The sequence below is a fragment of the Cetorhinus maximus genome, chromosome 18 (assembly GCF_964194155.1).
Source record: "Cetorhinus maximus chromosome 18, sCetMax3.hap1.1, whole genome shotgun sequence".
Lineage (NCBI taxonomy): Eukaryota > Metazoa > Chordata > Chondrichthyes > Lamniformes > Cetorhinidae > Cetorhinus > Cetorhinus maximus.
The window spans coordinates 68,390,308-68,417,506 of NC_135896.1; the positions used below are offsets into that span (position 1 = coordinate 68,390,308).

The 27,199-nt window shown below is 39.2% G+C and overlaps 1 protein-coding gene across 5 annotated transcripts in view; it reads left to right on the forward strand.

The window, feature by feature from the left end:
* heatr5a (HEAT repeat containing 5a) overlaps positions 1-27,199 on the forward strand; it is a 170,015-nt gene that overhangs the window by 52,584 nt on the left and 90,232 nt on the right. For all 5 annotated transcript variants that reach the window (XM_078562846.1, XM_078562845.1, XM_078562848.1 and 2 more), the window contains 10 exons: positions 2,389-2,638; positions 3,844-3,999; positions 5,565-5,815; positions 6,104-6,215; positions 9,489-9,641; positions 10,804-10,903; positions 11,467-11,576; positions 18,837-19,000; positions 23,322-23,497; positions 24,169-24,274. In XM_078562846.1, the coding sequence (XP_078418972.1) occupies positions 2,389-2,638; positions 3,844-3,999; positions 5,565-5,815; positions 6,104-6,215; positions 9,489-9,641; positions 10,804-10,903; positions 11,467-11,576; positions 18,837-19,000; positions 23,322-23,497; positions 24,169-24,274 (1,578 nt within the window). The remainder of the gene's footprint in view (positions 1-2,388; positions 2,639-3,843; positions 4,000-5,564; positions 5,816-6,103; positions 6,216-9,488; positions 9,642-10,803; positions 10,904-11,466; positions 11,577-18,836; positions 19,001-23,321; positions 23,498-24,168; positions 24,275-27,199) is intronic.

Sequence of the window (27,199 nt, forward strand, 5' to 3'; positions counted from 1 at the left end):
TCTTGTGGTTGGTTTCAAATCAAATTCTCAGTAAATGATTAATCAATCTCCTCGGGTCTGCAGCTTCATATATGCCAGTCTTTAGTCAATTTGGTTCACTCAATGTGAAATCAAGAAATGGCTGAGTGTGCTGGGCACACCAAAGGCTCTGGGCCCTGATAACATTCTGACTGTAGCGCTGAAGACTTGTGCTCCTTCTGTGCTGTAACCATTCTTTGATTCTATGATTCCAGAACCAACCGCACCCCTAGCCAAGTCAGTACAGCTACAAAACTGGCATCTACCTGACAATGTGGAAAATTGTCCAGATACATTCTGTCCACAAAAAGAAAGGACAAACCCAATACGGCCAATTAGAGGCCCATCGCCCATCAATCTACTCTTAATCAGCAGCAAAGTAATGAAGATGTCATCGACAGAGCTGTCAAACACCACTTGGATCGTAATAATCTGCTCACCTGAAGACCAGTTTGGGTTCCACTGGAATCAATCAGCTCCAGACCTCATTTGGCCTTAGTCCAAATGTGGACAAAAGAGTTGAATGTCAGATGTCTGTGAGGCTGCATTTGACCAAGTATGGCACCAAGGACTCCAAGCAAAATTGAAGTAAATGGCACTCGGAGAGAACTCTCCGCTTGCTGCAATCGTACTTGGAAGGTGATTGAAGCTGTTGGAGGTTAATTACTTCAGCCCCAGGACATCGCTGCAGGAGTTCCTCCGGGTAGTGTCCTAGGCCCAAACATCTTCAGCTGCTTCATCAATGACCTTCCCTCTATTGTAAGGTCAGAAGTGGGGATGTTCGCTGATGGTTGTAAAATGTTCAGTACCATTCATAACTCATCAGATAATAATAGTCCATGTCTGCATGCAGTATGCTCTGGACAACATTTAGGCTTGGGCTGATAACTGGCAAGTGACATTCGTGCCATACCAGTGCCAGGCAATGACCATCTGCAATAACACAAATCCAGCCATCTCCCTATCATGCTCAATGACATTACCATCGCTGAATCGCCCAATATCAAGACACTTGGGGTTACCATTGACCAGCAACTTAACTGGACCAGCCAAATGAATACAGTGGTGACCAAGAGAGGCCAGAGGCTGGGAATTTTACGGTGAGTAGCTCATCTCCTGACTCCCAAAGCCTGTTCATCATCTACAAGGCACAAGTCAGGAGAGTGATGGAATACTCTCCACTTGTCTGGATGAGTGCAGCTCCCAACAGCACCCACAAGTTCACCTCCAAATCACACATCATCGCGACTTGAAAATACATCATCGTTTCTTCATTGTTGCTGGGTCAAATCTTGGAATTCCTTCTCCACAACATTGTGGGTATGCCTACACCACATGGATTATAGCAGTTTAAAATGGTGGCTCATCACCATCTTCTTGAGGACAATTGGGGGTGTGTAATAAATGCTGGCCTTACCAGTGATGTCCGCATCCCAGTGTTAAATTCTCATGGGGAATCTGTAACCAAAAGAAACCAGATTTACCAAACAACCCCTAAATTAAGAAATTACCGAACATGATTTCCCTTTGTGTAATTTTTATTCTTACACAAATCAGAATCAACATAAATTAACAGGCAAATCGCAGTTGGCTTGAACTATAAGTTACACATGGAGTAGCAGATACAAAGACTATCTCAGAGTTTCTACGCAGCCCACTTCGCTTGTATGGCCAACATTTTCAGCCACAAAGTTCTTCCAAGTCCGGATCTCCCTAGGGCTGAATTCCAGTTTCTTCCCTTCAAGGATGTAGCCAATTCTCCGCAAGCAACAGTGTCTAGGAAACAGGTTCTGCCGGTGCAGTCTTCCACACAATGGCGCACTTCTTTTTGAAACCTTCTCAACTCTCAGCTTCTGTTGGTCATGGCAGTGTGGATCAACCATAATCGCCTTTACCTTCACACAAAATGGCTGGTTTTGGACTTTGAGTCACTTGGAAATGAAACAGTGGCAGCGTCATTAACATGCTTTCCAACCGCTCAGGAATCCTATTCCCTGACTCAGCATGCTGACCACCTTTGCTCTTTCCAGCCCCCTGTCTCTGCCACATGGCCTCCATATTTTAACTCCCTTTTGGTACTGTACAAGGTCAAGGGCCATCATGTCACATAACCAATATTTCTTATTATCTAAAAAGTAATTACAAATTTTCCTTGTGATTACTGACTCTAGGTCAAAGGTCATCACACCGTAAATTAATGAGACAAAACTGAGCTACATGTTACTAATTTTCGTGTTATGTTTAAGATAACACCCTATATAGGTGATGTAAATAAATAATTAACTTTATTGTGTAATGTTTTTCAAATAGATTTTGTTGAGTATTTGGAATTAGAAGCTATCATAATTTTCATTGATTCATCTTTTGTAGGCTTATGTTGCTTTTGTTTCCACACTGGGTGGTCAGTGGTTGGAATTGAATTTTGCTGCCCTACTTGCACACATTTTGGAGTTGGTGTCCCACCCAAAAGCTACTCAGACTCAAATCGATGCCATATGTTGTCGCCATTGTGTTTCATTTATCCTTCGAGCTACAGTAGGAAGTCTGCGCGGAGAGAAAGCTCAGATTGCAGCAGCTAAAGAGATCTGTCAGGCTGTGGGTAAACAGAAGAAGGCTGTAGGTATGAAATTAGAACCAACCTAAATGAATGTTCATGTCAAACAAGAAGTGCCTGTATGTCAAAGATATATTTTTGTATGTGGACATACACAGTACATGTTTAGTTTAAGACATTTATTGCAACTTCTACTATTACTATTCTGGCTCTGCGTAGTGACTGCCTCTCAATTTATTTATTTTGTGCTTTGTTTACTGTTCTTCATAATGAAATCTGTATGGCAAGCTAAACATCATTAAAAAGGATCCCATTTTATGATTAACATTTTTACTTTGTGAGCCATTGCTTAGAACGTATCTTGTTACAATACAGATTAATCTGCATGAGGAGTTGAACTTACAAATATTTTTATTCTTTCATGGGATGTGGGCATTGTTAGCAAGGCCAACATTTGTTGCCCATCCCTAATTGCTGTAAATGTCTTGCCAATCATTTTGGAGGGCAGTTAAGAGTCAACTACATTGTGGGGCTCTGGAATCGTATGTAGGCCAGACCAGGTAAGGATGGCAGATTTCCTTCCCTAAAGGACATTAGTGAGCCAGATGAGTTTTTACAGCAATTGATGAAAGTTTCATAGTCAGCATTACTGATACTAGCTTCCAATTCCTGATTTATTAATTCATTGAATTCAAATTCCACCAGCTGCAGTGGTGGGATTTGAACCCATGTCCCCAGAGCAATAGACTGAGCCTCTTGATTATTCCAGTGACATTATCACTCGGCCACCAACTCCCCCCTAAACTTTCACTGATTTATTTTTATTTTAGCCCTGTGTTGCTTTTATTTTACATGAGATAATGCAGTGCTGAGCTATAAAATCTATACCTCACTTTTTTATTTCACAAATTTAGAATATCCAGTTTTTCTTTACTGTATCTTTAAGATTTCTTTGCTCTTATTGGGTCCCTTTTACTATATTTTGACTTTCACTGAAGTTCACTAGTTTGATTGTCCATTAGAACTACCAGTGCTTCAGTCAGGCATGAAAAATTAGACATTGGACAAATTGTAAACTGTAAATGTGAGCGAATGTTAAGGTTCATATTTTCAATTCTGCGGGTTGCTTTAGCTGTTGAGCTCATCTCTTTTATTCATAAATATTATGGATGTGTTACCAATTTTCAACTGTGAATACAGCAGTTATGGTTTGTGTGATATTATCATTTGGTTTCTACAATATTTTAATTTAAGTTTATCTTTATTGCCAGATGCTGCATTGAGTGACAGTAATATGGAGACGAAGGTGGGTACAATGGACGTGTCTGCCAGCCAACATGTGCTTGTTTGTGCCCTCCAAGAGTTGGGCAGTCTAGTGCAAGGCCTTGGTTCTACTGCTGCCCCACTGCTTCAAGATTCCACCATAGGTAATATGACAGGTGTAAATTTTGGTGTAAAGATGTATACTCTTTGGTCTGTTGGCAAATCTAATACCAAAATTCTCAGCTGAAGTTGCTGTTCTCCAGCATTTTCATCCGAATGTTAATGTTTCTGCAGTGCTTTCACTTTTTGCATTAAAGGATGTGAAAATGACATGAGTTTGCCCCTTGTTAAATTTAAGTTTTTTTTGTTTTACTAATGGCCCATGATTTGTACCTGGCACTTGCTGCTGCTGATTGAATGTAATCATGTGGTCACTCATTCCACAAGAGATTCCATGACTTATATATATTATGGATATTATCCTGTTAACAATTAACATTTCGAGGCCTTATGACTCTTTTTCAGAGTTCTGAAGAAAAGTCATACGGATTCGAAACGTTAACTCTGTTTCTCTTTCCACAGATGCTGCCAGACCTGCTGAGTTTTTCTAGTACTTTTTGTTTTTATTTCAAATTTCCAGCATCTGCAGTATTTTGCTTTTATCTTAGTGTCAGGAAGCTGTCTTGCCTTGCACTAAACTTAATAATTCAGATTTTATCACCATTTAAGGTATTTATTCCAAGCTGGCATAAGATTGGTTCAAGTCACTCTTTATCACTTATTACCTATACAAACTCTCCATCTCTCATTACTTATTATATTCATATTTAATTATTGGAACTAATTTTTGTTGCCAATTTAAAACTATGGTCAGGGAATGAACTTTTTACTTCATCTTGCAAAGTTTATTTATTTCTGTCGTGGTACTGTGGGAGGTGCCTAAAGAATGTTTCGTGATCTAAGTGTATTGCATCCAGTTGAAATTGTTACTGAAAGAAATCCATTAGCAGGTCATGTGTAGGACCACCCAAGAGGACTGATGCTACACATGCCTCATACAACTGCCATCAAATTTGCACTATGTTTCTAATGCACCTGGAGATACTAACTACACAGTACATAGTGAATCATGAAATATATTAAAATGATGGTCTTGAGTTTTGCAGTCAGCAGTGATGGCACTTTCTGCTGACCTCAAGTGTGGATTTCACCTTTTCTGTTGTTAGTTTGATCCTGGCACCAATTCAAGGGCATCTTCAGGTGTCCAACCAGTGGGCACGGCTAAGGAGCTTATCACATTGAAGAATTTTCACAGACAGTAGGTCAGAAGTAAAATACACTGATAACCATTGACTTTTTATAAATTTTCCAGAGAGTAAAATCAGAGAGCAGACATGGGCACAAAATGGTAGAAGAGAATTTCAAGGCTGATGTGATCACCTGCAGTGATCTTCTGGGGAAGGTAGTGAATGGAAAAACTATGATGTCATTCAGATTTTGGGGTGTGGGAGTGAACTATCAATTTCTATGGAAGGATATGCCCAGTTGCCTGGTCTTCCTCATCTCTACTTGCTTTTGTGTTATCAGTATGCATGTAATCAAGTGTATAGAACAAACTAACTGTAGCTTGTAGGCAGAATTTTTGAATGTATCAGTGAAAAGCTGAAGTTGATGTTTCTATTTGAAAATGCAGGTGGAACACTAATTTGTACATCTCTTCTCCTGTCAGGTGTGCTGGAGAAAGTCATTTCAGTGCTGCTCCATCCCAGTGTTTCAGCTAGATTAGCTGCAGCTTGGTGTTTGCGTTGTTTTGCAGTAGCCTTGCCATCTCAGGTTTCTCCTCTTCTGGATCGTTGCACTGAACGTCTGAGTGCTCTCAGATCTTCCCCTGAAGCAGTAACTGGTTACAGTTTTGCAATTGCAGCACTGTTAGGAGCAGTGCAGCATTGTCCATTGGGTATCCCTCATGGGAAAGGAAAGGTGATGATTTTGCTAACATTTATTTGGACAAGAAAAATTTTGAAGATTCAGAAGCAGAAATAAATTGTAATTAAGAACTGTTGGGTTAGAAAGAGATGCTGCTTTCCTTTAAGATCTAATCAGTTACATTTTAATGTTAGTTGTTTTTGAATACCAAATATTTTGTCATTAGTCATTTTCCTACTTCTGTTTTAATTTATTATTTATATTGCACTGTTTAACAAATTAATTTTATTCATGTACATTCAATGTATATTTAAGACCTATTTTTAAATTCAAATGTTCCAGTTGATTATGACCCAAGCAGAGGATTTTCTACGTACAGCGATCCAAACTAGTCGCCTTTCAATACAGCGCACTCAAGCAGGTTGGCTTCTGTTTTCTGCACTTATGACACTAGGTAAGATAGTTTTGCCTATTGATATTACTGAACAAAATTTAATTAGTGCAAGATGATGGATCATTAGCATTTATTTAATCGTGACCACTGGCACTTTGGGGAAATTTTGCAGGATTCTTAATTATTTTGAAGATATCTTGGTCTGTGAGACTACAGCTGATAATTAAAAAGCCTGGTGAAGACACATCAAATGTGTGACAAAGGTTTGACACATCTATCCTTGTAAACTAACGCCCCATTTCTAAACTTCCCTTTCTCCTCTTTAATCATGTTGTTACCTTGCAGCAAAATCTTTTCAAAATTCCATTTTCAAATCCCTCCAGCCCCATTTCCCCCCTCCTACCCTACCGAAAAAGCTTTGATCAAAGTCATGAATGTCACTTTCTGCGACTATGTTGCTATCCATCTCTATAGAACTATCTTTGTTTGGTTCTTGTCTGATCCACACATGGCCATTGTATCTCGAGAAATGGCTTATTTCTCCATCGCACGCACCCCCCCCCCCCCAAACCTGCTGCTACCCATGGATCTGCATTTATGTCCCTTTTCTACCTCAAATATCTGCAGGCATACAGAAGTGAGAAAGGAATGGAAGGGTATCTTGATGGGGCTCAAAGAAGAAGGGTAGGGGGAGGCTTGTGTGGAGCCTAAACACTGGCATAGATCTATTGGGACAAATGGCCTGTAATTGTGTTGTAATTTCTTCACCCAGAGAGTGGTGAGCCTGTGGAATTCGTTAACATACAATGTTTTGGTCTCAACTACTTTCTATGTTTTCAAGAAGGAGCTAGATATAGCTCTTGGGGCGAAAGGGATCAAAGGGTATGGGGAGAAAGCGGGAGCAGGCTATTGAGTTGGATGATCAGCCATGATCATAATAAATGGCGGAGCAGGCTCGAAGGGCTGAATGGCCTACTCCGTGTTTCTATGTTATGTTAATTACTTGTATTTCTTTGTGACCCTGAACTAACACTCATATCTACACTAATGATGTACAACTCTGCCTTGCCACCAGTTCGTTCAATTCCTAAGTACCTCCTGCATAAACCAGCTTATCTGAAACATAGCTGCCCTTATGCTATCCTTTACAAAGTCCTACTCGCTCATCATCCTACATTAGCTCTGTGGTCCTTGAGGCATTACATTTAAACTCATGTTCTAATCACTTTATGGCCTTTCCCCAACCTCTTTCAGCCTTGTACTTTCTCCCATGCTTTTTGACATTTTACCTCTGGCCTTTTGTGTGTTCTATGTTTTAAATTCGGAATTTACATTAAAACTTGCTTTGATTATGTTTACATATAAACACACTGTTTTGTCACACTTACAACTTTGCTGACCTAATATTCTGTGTCCTGTGGCCACTCGAGAAGCTGTTCCACGTGGAAACCCACTCTCCCCCATCTATTCCATCCTCTGGCACTTGCTGAATGTCCGAAACCAATCCTCTGCTCATATTGTGCTTTTCCAGGATGAAACATCGCACATTGTCATTACAACTTTTTGCACAACAGAAGGGAGACAGCTGGTGAAACAACTGCAATATCATTGCTGCTATCATGGCTAGGCGACAGCTGCATTTATAAAAAATCTGAGGCAGATATGGTTAGCTCATAGATTTCCAGAACATACCAGGTATGCAAAATCAAGGATGTGGAGAAGGCAGAGAAAGCGGGTTGAGACAGAGAAATCAGTGGATGCAGAAATATTGATAGCACACATCAAGGTAAAGGAGTATGTTATTGGGAGACTCAGAATTGAAGTAAAGCACAGATGTGGATGGCGAGAGACATCTTCTGGAAACAAAGATTAATAAGACTGGGGAAGAATAATCAGAAAGATGCAGATGTTAAGAGAAACATCAAGGCAAAGTCATCGAGCACCCACCTACAAATCTATTCTGCATTTTTTCATTCCTCCCCTTTTTATCTCTAACCCTCACCACTCTTGCTGTGCTCCTTCTCCACCACCCCAACCCCTTTCTACCTTCCCCCCACCATACACAACCTTCCCCACCTGCCCTCTTACTGACAACATTGTTAATTTTTTTACTGTTGACCAGTTGCCTCCCTCCCTCTAACCCTGCTTGATGGAAAAGCTAAGCTTTCTCACCTACCCAAGTGTCAGAGAATCACAGAACCTCACAGTGCAGAAGAGGCCCTTTGGCCCATCGAGTCTGCACCGACACGTGAGAAACACCTGACCTGTCTACCTAATCCCATTTACCAGCACTTGGCCCATAGCCTTGAATGTTATGACGTGCCAAGTGCTCATCCACGTACTTTTTAAAGGATGTGAAGCAACCCGCCTCGACCTCCCTCCCAGGCAGCACATTCCAGACCGTCACCACCCTCTGGGTAAAAAGGTTTTTCCTCACATCCCCTAAACCTCCTGCCCCTCATCCTGAACTTGTGTCCCCTCGTGACTGACCCTTCAACTAAGGGGAACAGCTGCTCCCTATCCACCCTGTCCATGCCCCTTATAATCTTGTACGCCTCGATCAGGTCACCCCTCAGTCTTCTCTGCTCCAACGAAAACAACCCAAGTCTATCCAAGAGGAGATGTTATTTGATTCTGTTTTTCCAATTCCCATTAAAATCATATTTTAGGCAGTTAATCTTTACCTTGTCAATCAGGATGGAGATGGAGTTTCCTGTTCACAACTGACTGCAAAGCTTGAGGTTTTGCATTCCTCCTCATTCCTTTTGCATTCAGGTTCATCCTTGTTCATCTCTGTGCTCTCAATAATATTGCCCTATATTTGATATAGATTTTAAGTGCTGCGCTGATATCCCTGCACGCTCTTAGTACATAATGTTTTGAAATGAAACATCACTTGGTGCTTCTTCATAAGGACACAGGAACCTCATCCCCAACTGTGTTAGCACAGGAGAGCCTTTCAACAAATATCTAATTGCCAATCTCTCAATGTATGTAAATGAACCTCAACTCTTTTTAAAAAAAAAATTGAAATAATGTTGCTTGTATATGTTTAAAATAACTTGTTAAAGTACTTTTTTTAAATGTTCGCTAACATAACTTCAACTAGAACGGTGCAACAAGTGCACATTTCGCTCAATGCAGCATGCTGTCATCTTATGCAACATATTATTACAAATTTTAGCATTGGTCAAAGATATCTCTTTATAATTGATCTTATCTGTTATTTCTTTAATGTTTCTTTGTTCTCAAGTCTTTGTAACGGGTGAACTATTTGCAATTTTCAAGTTTTTCAAACTTGACACTTTTTGTTTGATCAATTTGTAATTCCAGGGCCAGCAGTCATTCACCACCATCTTCCAAGAATTCTCTTGCTTTGGAAAAGTGTATTCCCACAATCTTCAAAGGACTTGGAAACGGAGAGGAGTCGTGGGGACTGCTTCACGTGGCAGGTGACGCTGGAAGAACGTGCGGGAGCTCTCTGCGGTATGATATTTGGGACTGTCAGTGATCTGCTTGAAAATAAATTCTTGTTGGCTTGCAACACAGATGTACTTATTTCAAACACATTTAGTCATTTTTAGTTGGGGAGGAAGTCAAGTCAATTCCATAGAAGATGCCAATTGTCAAACATACCTCAAATACAGCATTTAGTGAAGTAAAAAAATTTAATTTGATGTTCCGGTAGTACAAATTAATTTGTCCAGTAATTGTAAGAATGAATAATGAAAGTGGCTCCTCTGTTGCAGTTGAAAAGGAAAACGATTTATCTCTTTGCGCAACATGATTCAGCTGTGCAGGCCATAACTATGTTGCAGACCTTTTGCTTAGCCCATCTAGTTTCAGAATGAAATTAACTGCTAAGTGCGATCTGTATCATGTGAGCACTAATTGCAGCAAGTTGGAATAATCTAATATAACATGAGCAAAAATTGTAGTAATAAAGGACACTCTTAGTGGTGCAACATAAAACTGAAGAAAATAGTCCTTCATTAATACATTGTATATGTTTTTTGTGCTTAATAGAAGAAAAAAGAAGGAAACCATTACTCATTTTGTCATTGTTTAAGTTGTATGTGCTAATTAAGACAATATTAACATTGGGAGATGTGCAATTTTCTGTCTCCCTGTTTGGGGAAAAGCAAGAAGTCTGAAATAGTGATATTGACAAATTATCCCTTCTGGCTAAAGGGTTGATTATAGTGTCACTGGTTGTTCTTTCTGTTTTTAAAAAAGCAAACTGTTTTGAGGGTGCTGGCTCATTACAAAGCAAAGCAATTGGGCCTTGTTCATAGGATGCTTGTGGAATACTGTGACCCAAAATTAACGGTGACACATCTGCTCATTTATTTGCTTTGTTCATTCTTTTTGTCTTTTGTTTCAGAGTACTGATTTTTTTTTAACAATATATTTTTCTGAAATAAAAAGAGAAGCTGTAAATGTAAATGTCTCTCAACAACTCAAAAGCATTAAGATTCATTATGCATTTGAGTTACAGAATCTTGATACAATTCAGTGCATGGATACCACCTTGTTTTTATTTTGTAGGTTTTATTATGATTACATTTTCACAACTCAATATTTTTTAGTAGAGTTTGAAACAATATTCTAAGAAGATTGTTAGCTTTGTATTGATCTCTTTTTTTAGCAATGAAAAGCTTTGTGTTGCATTGCGGAGATTTGTTGACTGATGATGTAATTGAGAGACTCCTTCCACTCCTTACTTTCGCTGTGGCTTTATCAACAAAGTAAGTTGTATTATAGCCAGTCATTTGAGGTATTTGTATTTTTCAAACAGTTATATGTAATCTTTTGCTTGTAAAATTTTGCGTAAAGATGTTGTTGTAAATGCATGGTTGGTGAGATGTTATCTGTGTTTTGTAAATAATTGATTTAAAATATAAGTCTGCTGTGGCAAAAGGTGAAATTAACACCTCTAATTTCAGTGAGAAAGTTCCTCCTCCCACTGAAAAAGTTGCTAATGGTTATTTTTCATAATGGGCTTATTTGAATTATACTGTACAAATTTATGTCAGTGTTAAGAAATGTTTGTTATTAGAAGTTAACATTTCGACTGAAGTTAGCCTAAATCCAAGAGTTGCATTTGCTACTTCTTGTCAGCTGTACAGTTGATCTTTGTGGTTAGCTCTTCTCTTTCAGTGGGCCTAAAACACTGAGGTTTTAGTGTTATTTTTGATGGCTAAAATACTTGTAACAGAAGGTGTAGAAATAAATAACAAAACAATTTATATAAATTGCCTATCTCCAATAATTTGCCTTGTGTCCTGAAGTGGTAAATATATTTTTTTAGACTGCCTGCACTTAACAAATCCTATGGAGCTCCTTTGAAGAGTGCTTCAGTGGTGTTTAGGCAACGGTTGTATGAGATTCTGGCTCTGCTGCCACCCAAGACCTATGAAGGTGGGTCTGATAGAAATTAATGATTTCAGTCTCTAATATCTGATACACACTTATGACTATAGGTTAAGTTGTTTTGTGGGATCAAGTTGTATGGAAATGTATTTTTCTTTCTCTTTTCCTCCTTTCCATTGGCATTCTTTATTATATTTATTTTATATTTTGTGTATTTTTTTAAAAATTAAGAATTGGGGATTGCATGCAATTCATGGACATAAGAACATAAGAACTAGGAGCAAGAGTAGGCAACTCAGTCCCTCGAGCCTGCACCACCATTCATTACGATCATGGCTGATCTAATTTCAGCCTCAACTCCAATTTCCCGCCCTCTCCCTTTACTAATTAAAAATCTGTCTATCTCCTTAAATTTATTCAGCATCCCGGCATCCACTGCATTCTGAGGTAGTGAATTCCACAGATTTACGACCTTTTGAGAAAAGTAATTCGTCCTCATCTCTGATTTAAATCTACCACCCTAAAACTATGGCCTCTCATTCTAGAATGCCCCACAAGGGGAAACATCCGCTCCACGTCTACTTTGTCTATCCCCTTTAGCATCTTATATACCTCAATTAGACCTCCTCTCATCCTTCTAAACTCTAGCGAGTATAGGCCTAAACTGCTCAATCTCTCCTCATAAGACAAGCCCCGCATTTCTGGAATCAATCTAGTGAACCTCCTCTGAACCGCCTCCAGTGAAATTACATCCTTCCTCAAGTAAGGGGACCAAAGCTGTGCACAGTACTCCAGGTGCGGTCTCACCAATGCCTTGTACAGTTGCAACAACACTTCCCTATTTTTATATTCTATGCCTTTAACAATAAATGCCAAAATTCCATTTGCCTTCCTTATTACCTGCTGTACTTGCATACGAGCTTTCAGTAACTCATGCATGAGGACACCCAGATCCCTCTGCACTGAAGCATTCTGAAGCTTCTCTCCATTTAAATAATAAGTCGCCTTTTTATTCTTCCGACCAAAATGGATTATCTCACGCTTATCCACGTTAAACTCCATCTGCCAAATTTTGGCCCATTCACCTAACCTGTCCATATCCATTTGTAAATTTCTTCTTTGCAACTTACTTTCCCACCTATTTTGGTGTCATCTGCAAATTTAGCTATTGTACCTTCTATCCCTGAATCCAAGTCATTAATAAAGCTTCCCAATCTTCCAGCCTGGCACTGACCTTTGCAATTTGGTATGCCTTAGCTTTTGCCTTTAAGTTATCTTTAACTTCCTTGCTTAGCCTTGAATGCATTTCACCCCTCTTGCCATCTTTCTTCCTCATTGGGATATATTTTACTTGGGAGGAATTGAATATCTCCTTAAATATCTGCCACTGTTCATCAACTATCCTACCTTGTAGTCTTCCTGCCCAGTCCACGAGGGCCAAATCTGGCCTCATGCCTATGTAGTTACCTTTGTTTAACTCCAGAACACTAGTGTGGGACTCAAGTTTCTCGCTCTCAAACTGAACTTGAAATTCTAGCATGCTATGTTCACTCTTCCCTAGAGGATCCTTTACTATGAGATCATTAATTAATCCCATCTCGTTACACAAAACCAAATCAAGAATAGCCTGCTCCCTGGTTGGTTCCACAACATATTGCTCCAAGAAACAATCTGTAATACACTCTATGAACTTTCCCTCAAGGCTACCCTTGCCAATTTGATTAGTCCAGTCTATGTGCATATTAAAATCACCCATTTAAAGATAACATGGTGCAAAAGTAATGAATATGAGCAGTTTAATATCACTGACAAATCCTGAGCCCAACAAGCAACCAACTAATTACTCAGTAAAGTTGAATAAATATTACAATTACAGCCTTAAATTTGTAAAGTTTACAGAGCATTGTAAAATAAATATTCAGAAGGAAGACTCTGTAACAAGATCAAAGGACAATCAACACAATAAACCAGGAAACAGTGATTCAGAAATCGCAGAAGTCACCCTCAATGCCTCTCCCAAACCATCCCATTACCAGCTCCCCCAAAAATAGGTATGCCAAAAATAAAGACCACATTTTTTAGAATTTCTTATTAGATCAGAGAAAACATAATTCACTCCACAAAATCAGATCATCAAACTGTTTTTATGTGGAGCGCAGACCTTGCATCTTGAAGATTAATGAATGTGTTCCTATTTATGCCGAAGAATATGAGTAACAGGGCTCAGAGACAGTGGTGGTTTGGGTATGGAGAAATAGTAGTTAGGTTTTATCTTTCAGGGTTTTTTTTGTAAATACCAGACCAAAAAGCAAGACAAGGAAAAAATGAAGGTCAGTCCTTCTGTTTCTAAGAACCTATTTTCAAAGTCATACAGGAGATCTTTTTGTTCTCTCAAACTGACTTTTTCCATTATCCAGCTTATTTACATCTCATTCTTCACCTTCCATAAACTTCAGCTGGTTCAAAATACAGTCACTTGTCCTGCAGCAGGTCATGCTGATCCATTACCTCAAAGTCATTGACCTAGATCAGCTACCTGTTAGCCAGTGTATTGAAATTTAAATCAATCCTCAATTTTAAATCTTCAGTCTCCCCCTCCCTACCTTGCAACTTACTTCAAGTTTACATTGGATTCATCACCTTTGGCCCACTTATTCTGCCCTCTCCGAGCACATTGTGTTGATGAGATCCATCTCTTGCTCTCTAGACCCTGTTCCTACTAAACTGTTGACCACACTAATTCCCTTTCCCGCTCCTCTGTTAGCTGATATTAACGGTTGTCTCCCCTCAGGTGCTATCTCCTCCCATCCCTTATCAAATTTGCCATTATCACCCCTCTCAAAAAACAACATTTGTCCTCGATGCTTGCAAACTACCTGCCCCTTCTCGAACTTTCCTTGTCTTTCCAAGCCCTTGAACATGATGCCCATGATGCAACTTTGTGCCCGTCTTTCTCAGAACTTCTTGTTTGAATCCAACCATCCATCCAACCAGGTTTATGCCACGTCATAGTACAGAAATGGTTCTTACCAAAGTCACAAATGTCATCCTGTGTAAGTGTGACAAAGGTAAAGCATCCCTCCTCATCCTCCTTGATAAGCCTGCAGTCTTTGACATGTTTGACTATGCAATTCTGCTCCCAACACTTCACTGTCAACTATGTGTTTGTGTGGAACTGCACTTGCCTGTTTTAATTCTTATTTATCCCGGTATAGGCAGAGAACAACCTGCAAAGCTTTTCTTTGTGCTCTTGTACCATTACTTCTGGTGTCCCTGAATGATCTATCCTCAGCCTCTTCTTTTCTCTATGTATGTGTTGCCTCTCCTTCACATCATCCAAAATCAAATCAGTTTCCAAGTGTACATTGCTGATATCCAGCTCTACCTCACCACCACCTCTCTTGCCCCCTCCTTTGTTTCTAAATTGTCAGCCTGTTTGACATCCAATTTTGGATAAGTAGAAATTTCCTTCAATTAAAAAGTCCTCATCACACATTCCATTCCCTTCACATCACCTCTGTCCGTCCTACCTGGCAACTGTCCAAGGTTGAACTGGACCCTTCATTGACTTGCGATGAACTTTCTACCACACACCTGCCCCATCGCTAAGACTGCCTATTTCCACATCTGTAACATCACCTGACCTTGCTCCCTGCCTCAGCTCAGCTGCTGCTGTAACCCTCAAGATGCTTTTTGTTACCTCTAGACTTGATTATTCCAATGCACTTCTGGCTACGTTTTACCCTCCGCAAACTTGAGCTTATTCAAAACTCTGTTGCTCATATCATAAGTCACACTGAGTTCTATTCACCCAGAGCACCTGTCCTCATTGATCTACATAAGCTCCCAGTCAAGCGGCTCTTCAGTTTCAAAATGTTCAGCTTCGTTTTCAAACCCCTCCAATGGCCTTGTAATTGCTGACAGCACACAATCTCTACAGACATTTGTGAATTCTGGCTTCTTGACCATTCCCGATTTAATCTCACCACCGTTGGCAACCATTCCTTTGCTTTCCCAGGCTCAAAGTTCTGGAATTTCCTCCGAAGTCTGTCTACCTTGTTTCCTCCTTTAGGACACTCCTTAAAACCTACTTCTTTGACCAAGCTTTTGGTTATCTGGTCTAATATCTCCTCAACGTAACATTGATGTCAAATCTTGTTCCATAACTCTCCATTAAAGTGCCTTGGATGCTGTATAAATTAAGGTGCTGTATAAATGTGAGTTGTTCTGCACATTGCCCCTAATTTTATTCATCATTGATGTCAGAACGACACTTTGCCCTATTGTTGGGGAATCCCCCTCTAAATTGCTTTGACCCTATTTTCTCCACTTTTTAATGCTTCTTAAAAACATAATTTTTCAGTCAAGCTTTTAGTCTTTGCTTCTAACTCTCCCATTATGGTTCAACATGCATTCATTTTCATTTCTGTAAAGGCTTGGCAACATTTTTCAATGTTAGGTAGTGGTGGCAGCCCTTGATATGCCACGAACAGAAATCAAATTCCATATTAGAGGAAGATCATTTTTTGCCAAATTGGGGAGATAGCGACAAAACTCAATAAATGTCATAATGCAGAAATTCCTACAATGTTTTTCTTTTATTCATTGCTGAGTCAGATTTGTTCCAACACTCTAATGAGACTAAGAAATTTTTAACTTAACTGTAGGTCCCACAGTGCAGTTTACACAAATATTTTTGTGGTTCCAGCAACCAATGGTCAGATTTATGAGGCATCTTTCTTTGTTAGTTTCTTCTAGCAATACATTCCATGTTGCACACTACTTATTTTAAATGACTGCTGATAAGCATAAATATATGGAGACATAAATTTGGTTGCTGAGGGAAATTAAGTTACTCTAGGCTGCTTATGTCACTAGTCTCCTGACATTTAGTCCTGACTTTAAGTTAGAGTTACATATATATTGTGTGTCTACTGTTTTGTTAACAATCGTATTATTTGCACATTTTGGTTAAGAAGTCTGTAAGTAACTGCATAATAGAATAATCAATTTTTCATTAGTTGTAATGGCCATATTATTTGAGCTGGCATTGAGATTTTGTGTTATCTTTGTTTGGTTTCCTGTGGCCCTGTGTAAGTTGTCAAATTTGAACTGAATTGCACTGGTGTGCAACCAAATGGCAGGAAGTTGGATTTAAATGGAACTAAACATACAATATCTTAGGTGTCATAAGTTGCATATGAAAGCATTTGTTGTGTTCTTGTTCTAAATGCATTATTTGGTCTGTTTACATCTTTGTATCCGCAACACACATGTTTGCAATGAAGTAATTTGTCATAGAACTTCTTTATTGGAATTGCATGAGTGCTGTATCTATAAAACATGACAGCTTTTTCTAATTAAACTCTACTGCTAGATTTGGACCAGCAGGAATAGATGATGACACATGCCCTGTCATATATCTTTATAACAACATTTCTTGTGGCTGTTCAGCTTGTTTCCTGCCGATCAGAAGTCAATTCATCATTTTGTGTAATCGTTATTCAAACCACCACAAAACATTCCCACCCCCCCCCCACCAATAATTTTCTCCTCAGTCACTTTCTCGCAACAAATTCTACCTAATCAGATCATGGCAAAACAAATTGATATACAGCTGCTATTGTAGTTCTTCACCCATGTAACATTCATAATTAAATCACAAACTAAAACGTCACTCCCAACAAAACACTTTATCCCCACCCCTTTTTCGCAAACAAAGTGAATGACTTTCTCAAGTCTTTGAACATTGTGGATTTAGAGTACACCTTCTTTACACCCCCATTCCTGATTATTAACAATGCTTATTCAGCTTTGTACTTGCCATATTTGGAGATTTAATGTAAAGTCCAAACATAAACTAAATGCAATGACGTAAGGAGAAAAAAATCCAGGTTTCTGGGAATCATCCCTCCCACTTTGTCGTAGCATTGTTTACTGCAATTCTCACTTTCTTTCTCTTCCCAAAGATGAAGGAGCACAGAAACAAAAGTAAGAAATGAACAGACTGGTAACAGAAGAAATGAAAATACTTGTTAATTCTTTGATAGGGTGAAATTTGGTGAAATTTAAATGCAGCATATTAATTCTGATCAAGATAAGTGTAGTTTGCTTCTTGTAATTATCAGCTTTGGTTCAGTGGTAGCACTCTTCCAGATGGGTGAGTTTAGTCCCACTCCAGAGACAGGCGCACTTAATCTAGGTTGACGTTCAGTACCATAGTGAGGAAGTGGTTGCGGCGTTATCGTTTGATTGCAATATTAAATAACATTTATCCTCTCTGATCCATGGCACTGTCCGAAAAGGAGTAAGGTTCTCCCTATGTCCTGGCCAATATTTACCCCACAATCAATAGATTATCTCATCAATGTCTTGTTTCTGTTAGGAGTTTGCTGTGCGCATATTGACCTTTGTGTTTCCTACATTACAAGAGTAATTTAATGGTTTCAAAGATGTGATTGATTAACCATGCTGTTATGAAGCTATTAATGTATATTATATTTTGGAAATATTTTTCTTTTAAAATAGAGGTTTAGTCTGTAGGTGTGTCTTAATTGGATTAAAGCCAACTGGTCTGGGTGCTCTGATGTGTACTAGTTTTGATATGTAAGAGAGATAAGTGTATTTGCAATTTTTGAATGGAGCATTCAAGAAGTGGGGTGAAAACTGACACCTATCTAGCAGATACCAAGCAATATGCTTATATTACTAATAAAATTGGTAGGGGTTTTATTGTTAGAGAGGTTTAGTTCAGAGGTTGGTGATGCAATGAGAAATTACATTCAATGAGGTGGTAGTATAACTTCAGTTTTCGGGTGTGCAGAGCAGAGGCAATGTGAGATCAAAGGTAGCTGTTAGCCTACATCTGGCTCCACAGGAACCAAAGTGAAAGACCTAATTTTGAATTTGTAAGGTGAAAATGCTTTACCAGGTGTTTGGTTAAGTCTATGGGTTTCTGTTGCCTTAATGGAGATTAGTTTGGGAATTTGTTAAAAGTTATGATAGTAGTAATTTGTAGCCATGTGTATATATATTTTAACCTGTGTAAATTAATAAAATGTTTCATTTAGTTTTAATGTAAAACCTTGAGAACTGGTGGTCTGATTCCGGAATTTAGAGTCGCATCTCAAGCATAACACTTAAAATTATAGTTGCAGTTGTTTAAAGTTTCCCTCTGGGATTTTTAAATAACTCATCTGTACCAACTGCATCGGTCATAACACGTGCTATAATTTGTAAAATAAAAGATTACATTTGTGAAAAGGAGCAATATTAACTTTTTGAAAATTTGTTGTTTCTTAACCACAGGGATTTTTAATTCTGTTCTGAAAGAGTTGATTGCTGAATTGACTCTGGCTGATAATCAGTTGTTTGCTGCTACCTTCTTGCTTCCATCCCTCTGTCATCAGGATGATGCTTTGCTACTTGGCGCCTGGTTACAGGAAACTGATCACCGATTTATTGAGGAGCAGGTATTGTACATAAATGTAACCCTTGATGGAAGACCCTTTGAAAAATATGAGCACTGCTCTAAACAGCACATCCCTTCGGCTGTTTGCACCAGACAGAGTACTGACCGTAGCCGACCAGCCCCTGCTTGCAAAACTCGCAACCTAGTGTCCAATATTACGTGTCATTCCATGATTGGACAGTACCTACTGAACAATTCCGAGAGCATGCTCAGAATTACACTAACAGCCAATTTATGATTATTAGCCAGGCTCTCAATGTGGCTCACCTTAGGCTTGCTAGAAACTGCATTTGTATTCGTATGCAAGGCCCTGTCCTATGCAAGAAGAAAGAACGTGTTGAGGTGTTGCATCTTTTTCAATTAAAAGTATGGGGAAACGATAGTTCCCTGGTGAATTTCCCAAAGCAATGCCTCGACCAATCAGAGTCAACTTGCCTTTTTTAAAATTAAATAAACGTTTGGGGGAATAACAGTTCCCTGGTGCATTGTCCATGGCATCGCTTCGACCAGTCAGTGTCCACTTGCCAACCAATCAGCACCTTGTGTCTATCCTGATGAGTGCAAGATGAAAAACCTCGACAATGTGTCTATTTATTCAGCAATACTCAAGTTCTGTACTCCCAAGTGACTACTTATATCCTTTTTTTTCTCCCACCTGCTTAGGTAGCTTTCTTGTAAATGCAAAGATGCTATTTGCATCAACTACTCCTTGTGATAACATGTTCCATATTTTAACCACACTCTTGGTAAAGATGTTTCTCCTGAATTCCCTATTGGAATTATTAGTTACTATCTTGTATTTGTGGCCCCTAGTTTTGAATCCCCTACGAGTACAAACACCTTTACTATGTCTGCCCTATTGAATCTCCATCATTTTAAAGACTTCTTTCAGGTTACCTCTCAACATTTCTCATTTTTTGATAAAAGAGCTCCAGCCTCTTCAGTCTTCTCCAACAGTCTACCCTAGAACTAATTAGGTGGCAGGCATATTAGATTTAGTAATGAATAATGAGTCAGGTTTAGTTAATCATGCCCGTGGGGGGCACGATTGGGAAATTTGCAGATGACACAAAGATTGGCCGAGTAGTGGATAGTGTAGAGGATAGCCATGATCTCCAAAACGATATAGATGGGTTGGTGGAGTGGGCGGTAAAGTGGCAGATGGATTTTAACATACAGAAGTGTGAGGTCATACATTTAGGGAGGTCAAACAGTTACAGGGATTACAAAATAAATGGGAATATACTAAGAGGGGTAGATGAAGTGAGAGATCTTGGCGTAGACAATGTTGTAAAGAAGGCTAGGCACTTTACAGCCTTCCGGGCTGAATATTGAATTCAACAACTTTAGATCTTAAACTCCCCCTCCCCCCATCCCCACCCCGTTTCTCCCCCCTCCCTTTTTTTTCAATAATTTATATAGATTCTTTTTTTCCCACCTATTTCCATTATTTTTAAATCTAAAACTAAAACTTTGTTAGTCTTTCCACCCCACCCCCACTAGAGCTGTACCTTGAGTATCCTGCCTTCCATTCTTAATTAGCACTTTTCTTAGATAATATCACCACCTTCAACACCTCTTTGATCCTTTTGTCTGTGACATCTTTTGATTATCTGCTCCTATTACTGCTTGCTTATCTCCACAATCATCCCACCCTCAACTTCTCTCTCCCCCCCGCCCCCCCACCTTAGACCAGCTTATATTTCACCTTTCTCCTAACTATACTCAGTTCTGCCGAAGGGTCATGAAGACTCGAAACGTTAACTGATTTCTTCTCCACCGATGCTGCCATACCTGCTGAGTTTTTCCAGGTAATTCTGTTTTTGTTTTGGATTTCCAGCATCCGCAGTAGCTTTTAGCTTTTTGTTTTTATCATTGTAAAGAAGGCATATGGAATGCTGTCCTTCATTGGCAGAGGTATAGAATATAAAAGTAAGGATATAATGTTGGAATTGTATAAAACACTGGTGAGGCCACAACTGGAGTATTGTGTGCAGTTCTGGTCACCGCATTACAGGAAGGACGTAATAGCTCTGGAGAGAGTGCAGAGGAGGTTTACAAGAATGTTGCCAGGGTTAGAAAAGCGTAGCTACGAGGAGAGATTGGATAGGTTGGGGTTATTTTCCTTAGAACAAAGAGGGCCGAGAGGTGACTTGATTGAGGTATGCAAAATTATGAGGGGAATAGATAGACTGGACAGGATAAAATTGTTTCCCTTGATGGAGAATTCTAGAACCAGGGGACATAGATTCAAGATAAGTGGCAGAAGGTGTAGGGGGGACATGAGGAAGAACTTTTTTACGCAGAGGGTAGTGGGTGTCTGGAATTCGCTGCCCAAGTTGGTGGTAGAGGCAGAAACTTTAAACTCTTTTAAAAAGTACCTGGATCTGCACCTAAAGTGCTGTAAGCTGCAGGGCTATGGGCCAGGTGCAGGAAGGTGGGATTAGAAAGGGTACCTGGGTATCCTCGGGCTGGCATGGACAGGATGGGCCAAATGGCCTCCTTCCGTGCTGTGGCTTTTCTATGGTTTCTATGGTTCTAACAGTCTAATGGTCCATGAACATTTATCTAATAGCGATCATAAGATTCTAGATTTAGGTAAGGCTAAAGTGAACAGGGCAAATCTGTTAATGGGTAAAATGGCAGATGTTAAAAAAAGAATTGTATGTGATTCAGAACCAGTTTATACCCCTAAAGGGCAAGCATTCTACTTGCTAAAAAAGATAGCCATGAACAATGGAACAGGTAAGAAGCAGCTTAAAACTAAAAGAAAAATATACAAAAAAATAGCACACATCCTTGTGAATGGGGAAAAAATAGAAGGATGTTTAAAAAAAAAACCATTAAGAGCTGCAAAAAGAAAGCATGAAAGAAAGCTTACAAGGGATATCAAATTCAACACAAAAATAGCAATTACTTTCAGAAATACAGGGTAGTCAGAAGCAATGTGGGCACCTTGAAAATTGTTAAACTGTTAACAGCGATGTTGTCAATGAAAATAAGGAAATGGTGGACACACTGAATAATTATGTTGCATCAGCATCAGTACTTACAGTAGAGAAGGGGGTCAGCATGCCAAACAGCCCAAGAAACAATGAATCAGGGACTCAACAAAATTAAAGTAAGCAGGTAATGGAGAAATTAATGGCATTAAAGACTAACAAACCTCCAGGGCCAGATGGTTCAAAAGAATAAGGTGCAGATTCCTTAAATATATTCTTCCAAATTCTCAATTCAGGAACCATGCACTCGAGATTGGAAAATTGTGCATGTCACTTAGCTAGTCAAGAAAGTATTGCTAAGGCTATTTACTTTGGACCTAAAAAGGATCGAATAGGCTACTTTCGAAATGGTGAAAAGCTGGAAACAACGGAGGTCTAAACAGGCTTGGGGCAAAGAGATGGGGGATTGGTTTGGTTGGGGAGAGTGCAGGTACAAAGCTCGTTAAAATGTCATGAACGGGTACAGAAAATAATCAAAACAGCTTATGGAATGCTGGCCTTTGTCTAGAGGACCAGGATACAAGGGGCTGAAGTCATGCTTCAGCTGTACAAAGGCCTTGTCAGACCACAGTTGGAGTACTATGAGCAGTCCTGGGCACCACATCTTAGGATATAATTGGCCTTCACAATCTCTGTCTCCATCTGCTTGGCTGATGCCTGAGCACCAGTCCAGTTGAAATAAGCAACATTCTTCCTAAAAATTGTACCTTCATTCGAAAATGTTCTCCAGTTGTCTAGCCATCCATTTGTCAAAGGCTCTTCAACCACTTGTTGAGTTCTGTTCCCCTTCTCATCCATGATTTCATTTGCACTTCTTGGCAAAGTAACCAGAGTTTCATGGAATTCAATTTACACGTCAACCACTTACTTCAATCAGTCCTTGCACCTGAAAAGCACATGGCCACTTTAGAGAATGCCATACCTTTCCTAAGCGTGCTATCTCTGCTGGTTGATTGATTCTCCAATGAGCATGACAAGCAAACTTATCTTCTGTTTGCCTAGCCTTGCTCTTTCCTTTTCTCTCTCTAACTTTGTGCATATTTTCCCTTCTGGCTAGCTGAATAATGCATCAGTAGATTTTGTTGAACTGTCACTTAGCTACAAACCAAGTATATATTCCCCCTTGAGAATGAAATCCCAATTAGTAGACTTAATATAAAAAACCTTTTGTGCAGCTTATTCCTATTTATGATAGGTATCAAATAGGAATCTGCATGGATTTTTAATACTTTGTCAAACCTTTAATTAAGTGAACATATATTTAGTTGCATGTATTGAATTCACAGATATTTGCCTAAGATTGTCTGTTTTCTTTAACAGTTAAAGCTGGGTGGTATCTTGGGAGGTGGAAGCCTTGAACATGATTCCTTTACCATCTATGAGAGATTAGCGGATGGGGAACTTGTACCCACACCTCTTCCTCCAGTACTCTCTATGATCCGAGCAGCAGTTGACCTTTTTGGAGTGATATTCCCTTGTGTGGATGTTAAGCACAGGTGTTGATTTCTAGCATTTGTGACTTTGTTCTGCATGTTACACATTTGTTAAGTTCAAATATTGTCACACAAATATATCTGGTAACAAGTAAAATAATTTGGTTGTACAATTATATCCTTGGTAATTTCTTCTCCATCTGAGATGCTTCCCTAAACATTAGTGTGCAAAAATGATTCTTCTGTCCTCTGCTTTTCAAGTTTGTAGCTGATTGTTATAACTTTAATGCAATGGATTAGGTTACCATGTGCTATGTGCAAATGGTGAACAGAATTGCAGTGAATAGAAAATCAGTTTTTTAAACAATGTGTTTCTCAATTTTGTCCACTCATTGTCGAAAAGCTCCATTTCAATAGATTTGTCCTGTTTTTACATAGGTTTGTATCAAAATCTTAATTTTATCCATTGTGTGAATTTTTATTTGTAGTGATTTTCAACAGTTTGCAAAAGTATTTCATAAAGATTAAATTCTAAATGGAAGCTTGTATCTACTTGCACCAGTTGGGAATAAATATTGAAGACTATTAATGTCATATACACAAAATCTCAATTTTTCAATTGGCATATGTTGGGATTATTACTTAGATTTTGACTTGTTTAGCTTTTCAATGTAAATGTCCAAATCCATAGGTAACATTTGTAGACTTCCATTTACCACTTCATTTTTCCCCAGAGCACAGATATTGGATCAATTTACGGAGTCCATAAAGCAAACTAAAGGATCAAAGCAGCAAACTGTACAGCTAAATGTTTTTGCTGCATTCTGCTCTGGATTGAAGGTAAGTATACTGTTTCATATACTCTCTGAGGATAAAAACTTTAAACTGTTCACTAATTTGAAATTACAGAACTTGGGTTTGAAATGAGCTCAGGCTTTGTGACTGTAAAGAGTAGTGTGTGAAATTAATTTGACAACCTAAATATAAGACATGATCACCCAGCTTCAAAGTGCTGAATGTTTGTTGAAAGTTGACCATAATTATGTTATTGAAAATAATCATTAAGATGATAAACCTGTGGCTCTTCCAAGGTTTTTGATTAACCCACAATGAGGCAAAATTAGGAGTGTATTGATCTGTATCTGTGTACTATCCCTGAGAGTGCTCAATTTGTGGACTCCAAAACAAGTGGACTCCATATCACTAATATTCTCTCCCTTATCTTAATGAGCTAAAACAATGTAAAATGCATAAATGTAGAGTTATTGGCAGGAATTTTAAGCTTGAGTCTACAAAATGGTTGGCTTTTTCAGCCAACTGACTTTGGGTTTCGCATTCTTGGCCTGAAGAAACCAACAGACCAAAAGAACAGAATTTACCAAACTACCCCAACAAGAAAACCAATTAACAGAATTTCACTTTTTATAACTTCTATTTTAACAATCAAACCAAAATTAACATAAACACAAATTAACAGGCAAATTATGGCCAATATAAACTATAAATTGCGCATTAAATAACAGATGCAGCAAAAGTAGACTCTCAGATTTCCTATGCACTCCACTTAGCACATATGGCACCAATTCCAACCACGAAGTCCTTCAAAACTCTGAACTTCCTCAGACAGAATTCTTGCTCATTTTGTTCAAGATTTAGCCACCAATTCCCATCCAACAGCAGCTTTACTCCACTGGAGTTCCACAGTTACAGTTTTCACTAAAAGGTACAGTTTTCCAAAAACCCCCCAGCTCAGCTCCAGGATCCAGCCACCTTGGTTGTCATTTCCAGCTGAGCCACAACTCCTCTCCCTGCTTTTCCTTTTCAGTGGACCTGTTCACCTGACCCATTTATGTTGTGCTGTGGGTCACATGGTCCTGTTTCATGCCCTTTCAGAGAATGGACCAGCATCCCAGCAATGCCCAACCTTGGCCACCTTGCACATGCACACCACATCTGCCAGCAGCACAGCCAACCCGAACCACTCCCTGGCAACCGTTGACCCTATCACGCTACCCCCTTAAATTGATTGGAGCTGCTTTCAGAAAACAGTCCCTTAACATTAATTGACTTTGTGCTCAATGATATTCTTCCTTTCTAATCACAATTTCCAAATATTCTTAGTTAAACTTGCAGGATTATACTCATCCATCAGAATTACGTGACTAAAAAAACCCTTAAGAATACACCAAACTAATTTTCTTCAGAAGTTAGTACTAGATTTCAGAAAGTTGTGCACTGAGTTGTGGGTTATATCAACAAGCCTTTCTCCACCAGTTGAAATGCATTCATGTTTTATCTATCCTTTTCCTCCACTTGGGCATTGTAGCAGTTGTTAATGCTCATTTTCTTCAGCTTTGTGTTTGTAATTTTCTTTTGCCTCCCATTGATACTAAGCCAGAATTGGCTCTTGGCTACTTGAATTTTTCTATTAGCATGCACTTTTGGGACCTTTTATCTTCAGCCTGACATTCTAATCTTGGTTCATGATTCCTTTCTTACATAGGTTGGTATTAGCTTTTCCATATATATTGCTGATTGCTTCTCCAGGGTGTCAGTCATTGCTCAGTGTGCTGGCCCTTTTCATCTCCAGAGGCAGAAATTTGTGGGTTCATGTCCCACCCTTGAGGCTTCAGGACATAATCCAGACTGACGAGTCTGTGCAGTGCTGAGGGTGTACTGCATGGTTGGATGTGCCCTCTTTTGGATGTGTTATGTTCCTTGGCCAGGCTCCAAGTTGAGATCCAGTTAGGGACCAATAATGTTTTATTTAAAGTAGACAAAGTTTGAGATCCAAGACACTTACTAAGTGAATAAAACCACAATATTCCATGGGCTTTGAACAAACAAAAATAAACTTTACAAGGTTAGAAAGATAAAACAATCTACATTATCTATCTTGTACTCCTAACGTTCAGGATAGATATGAGGTAGATGTGAATTAACAAGCCAACTGTGGTTGAATACACCACACTAAATAATAAATGCCAAATGTGACCAAAACAGATTCCATGGATTTCCCAATAATCCATTCAGGCATTAGTCACACTGTGAGCCAACCAATCTCGCTGAAACTTTGCTCTCTCTCATGAGCATTTCCAATCTCCACCTGCAAAGGGTTTCCACCTTGGAATTCTCTCCAAATGTTGCTCCAACTTGGGTAGCTTCAACAACGGCCCATCTCGCAAGGTTTCTATCTCCCCTTCTGAGATTCCGTTGCCCTGGATTCCTGAGTATACATTCAAACACCAATTACAGGCACAACTTCAGATCTTTGGCTGTGCAGAGCAGAACACTACTACTCCAAAGGGATACCTTTTCCCCAGTGGCCCTCTTTACTCAAAGTCTGCTCCCCACAGCCCTTTCTCTAACTTGGAACCTGTTTCTTTGCTCCTTCCTTTTAACTGAACTCAACTGGGATCTGTCTGTGTCCCCTGTTTTTGTCTCTTACCTGGGACTTCCTTTTGGGACCTCTCCCTGTCCCCCTCCCTTGTTCTTCTCTCTGGGGCTCTCCTTTTCAGATTAAAACTGACTCACTGACTCAAACTGACTGTTCACTGACCCCTGAACAGATCTGATGATTTATCAAAACACTCCAAGAGGGTCCCGCCCTTGTTAATAGGCAGGAACAAATGTAAAAAGCTGTGCAAGATCCTGTACCTTAAATTTTAGATTCTCCAGAGTCTGTTGACTCAGCACATGGGGGTACAGAAAAAAATGCATTTCATCACGTAAACCGAGGATACTTTGTCCTCTTATATGGGTGGA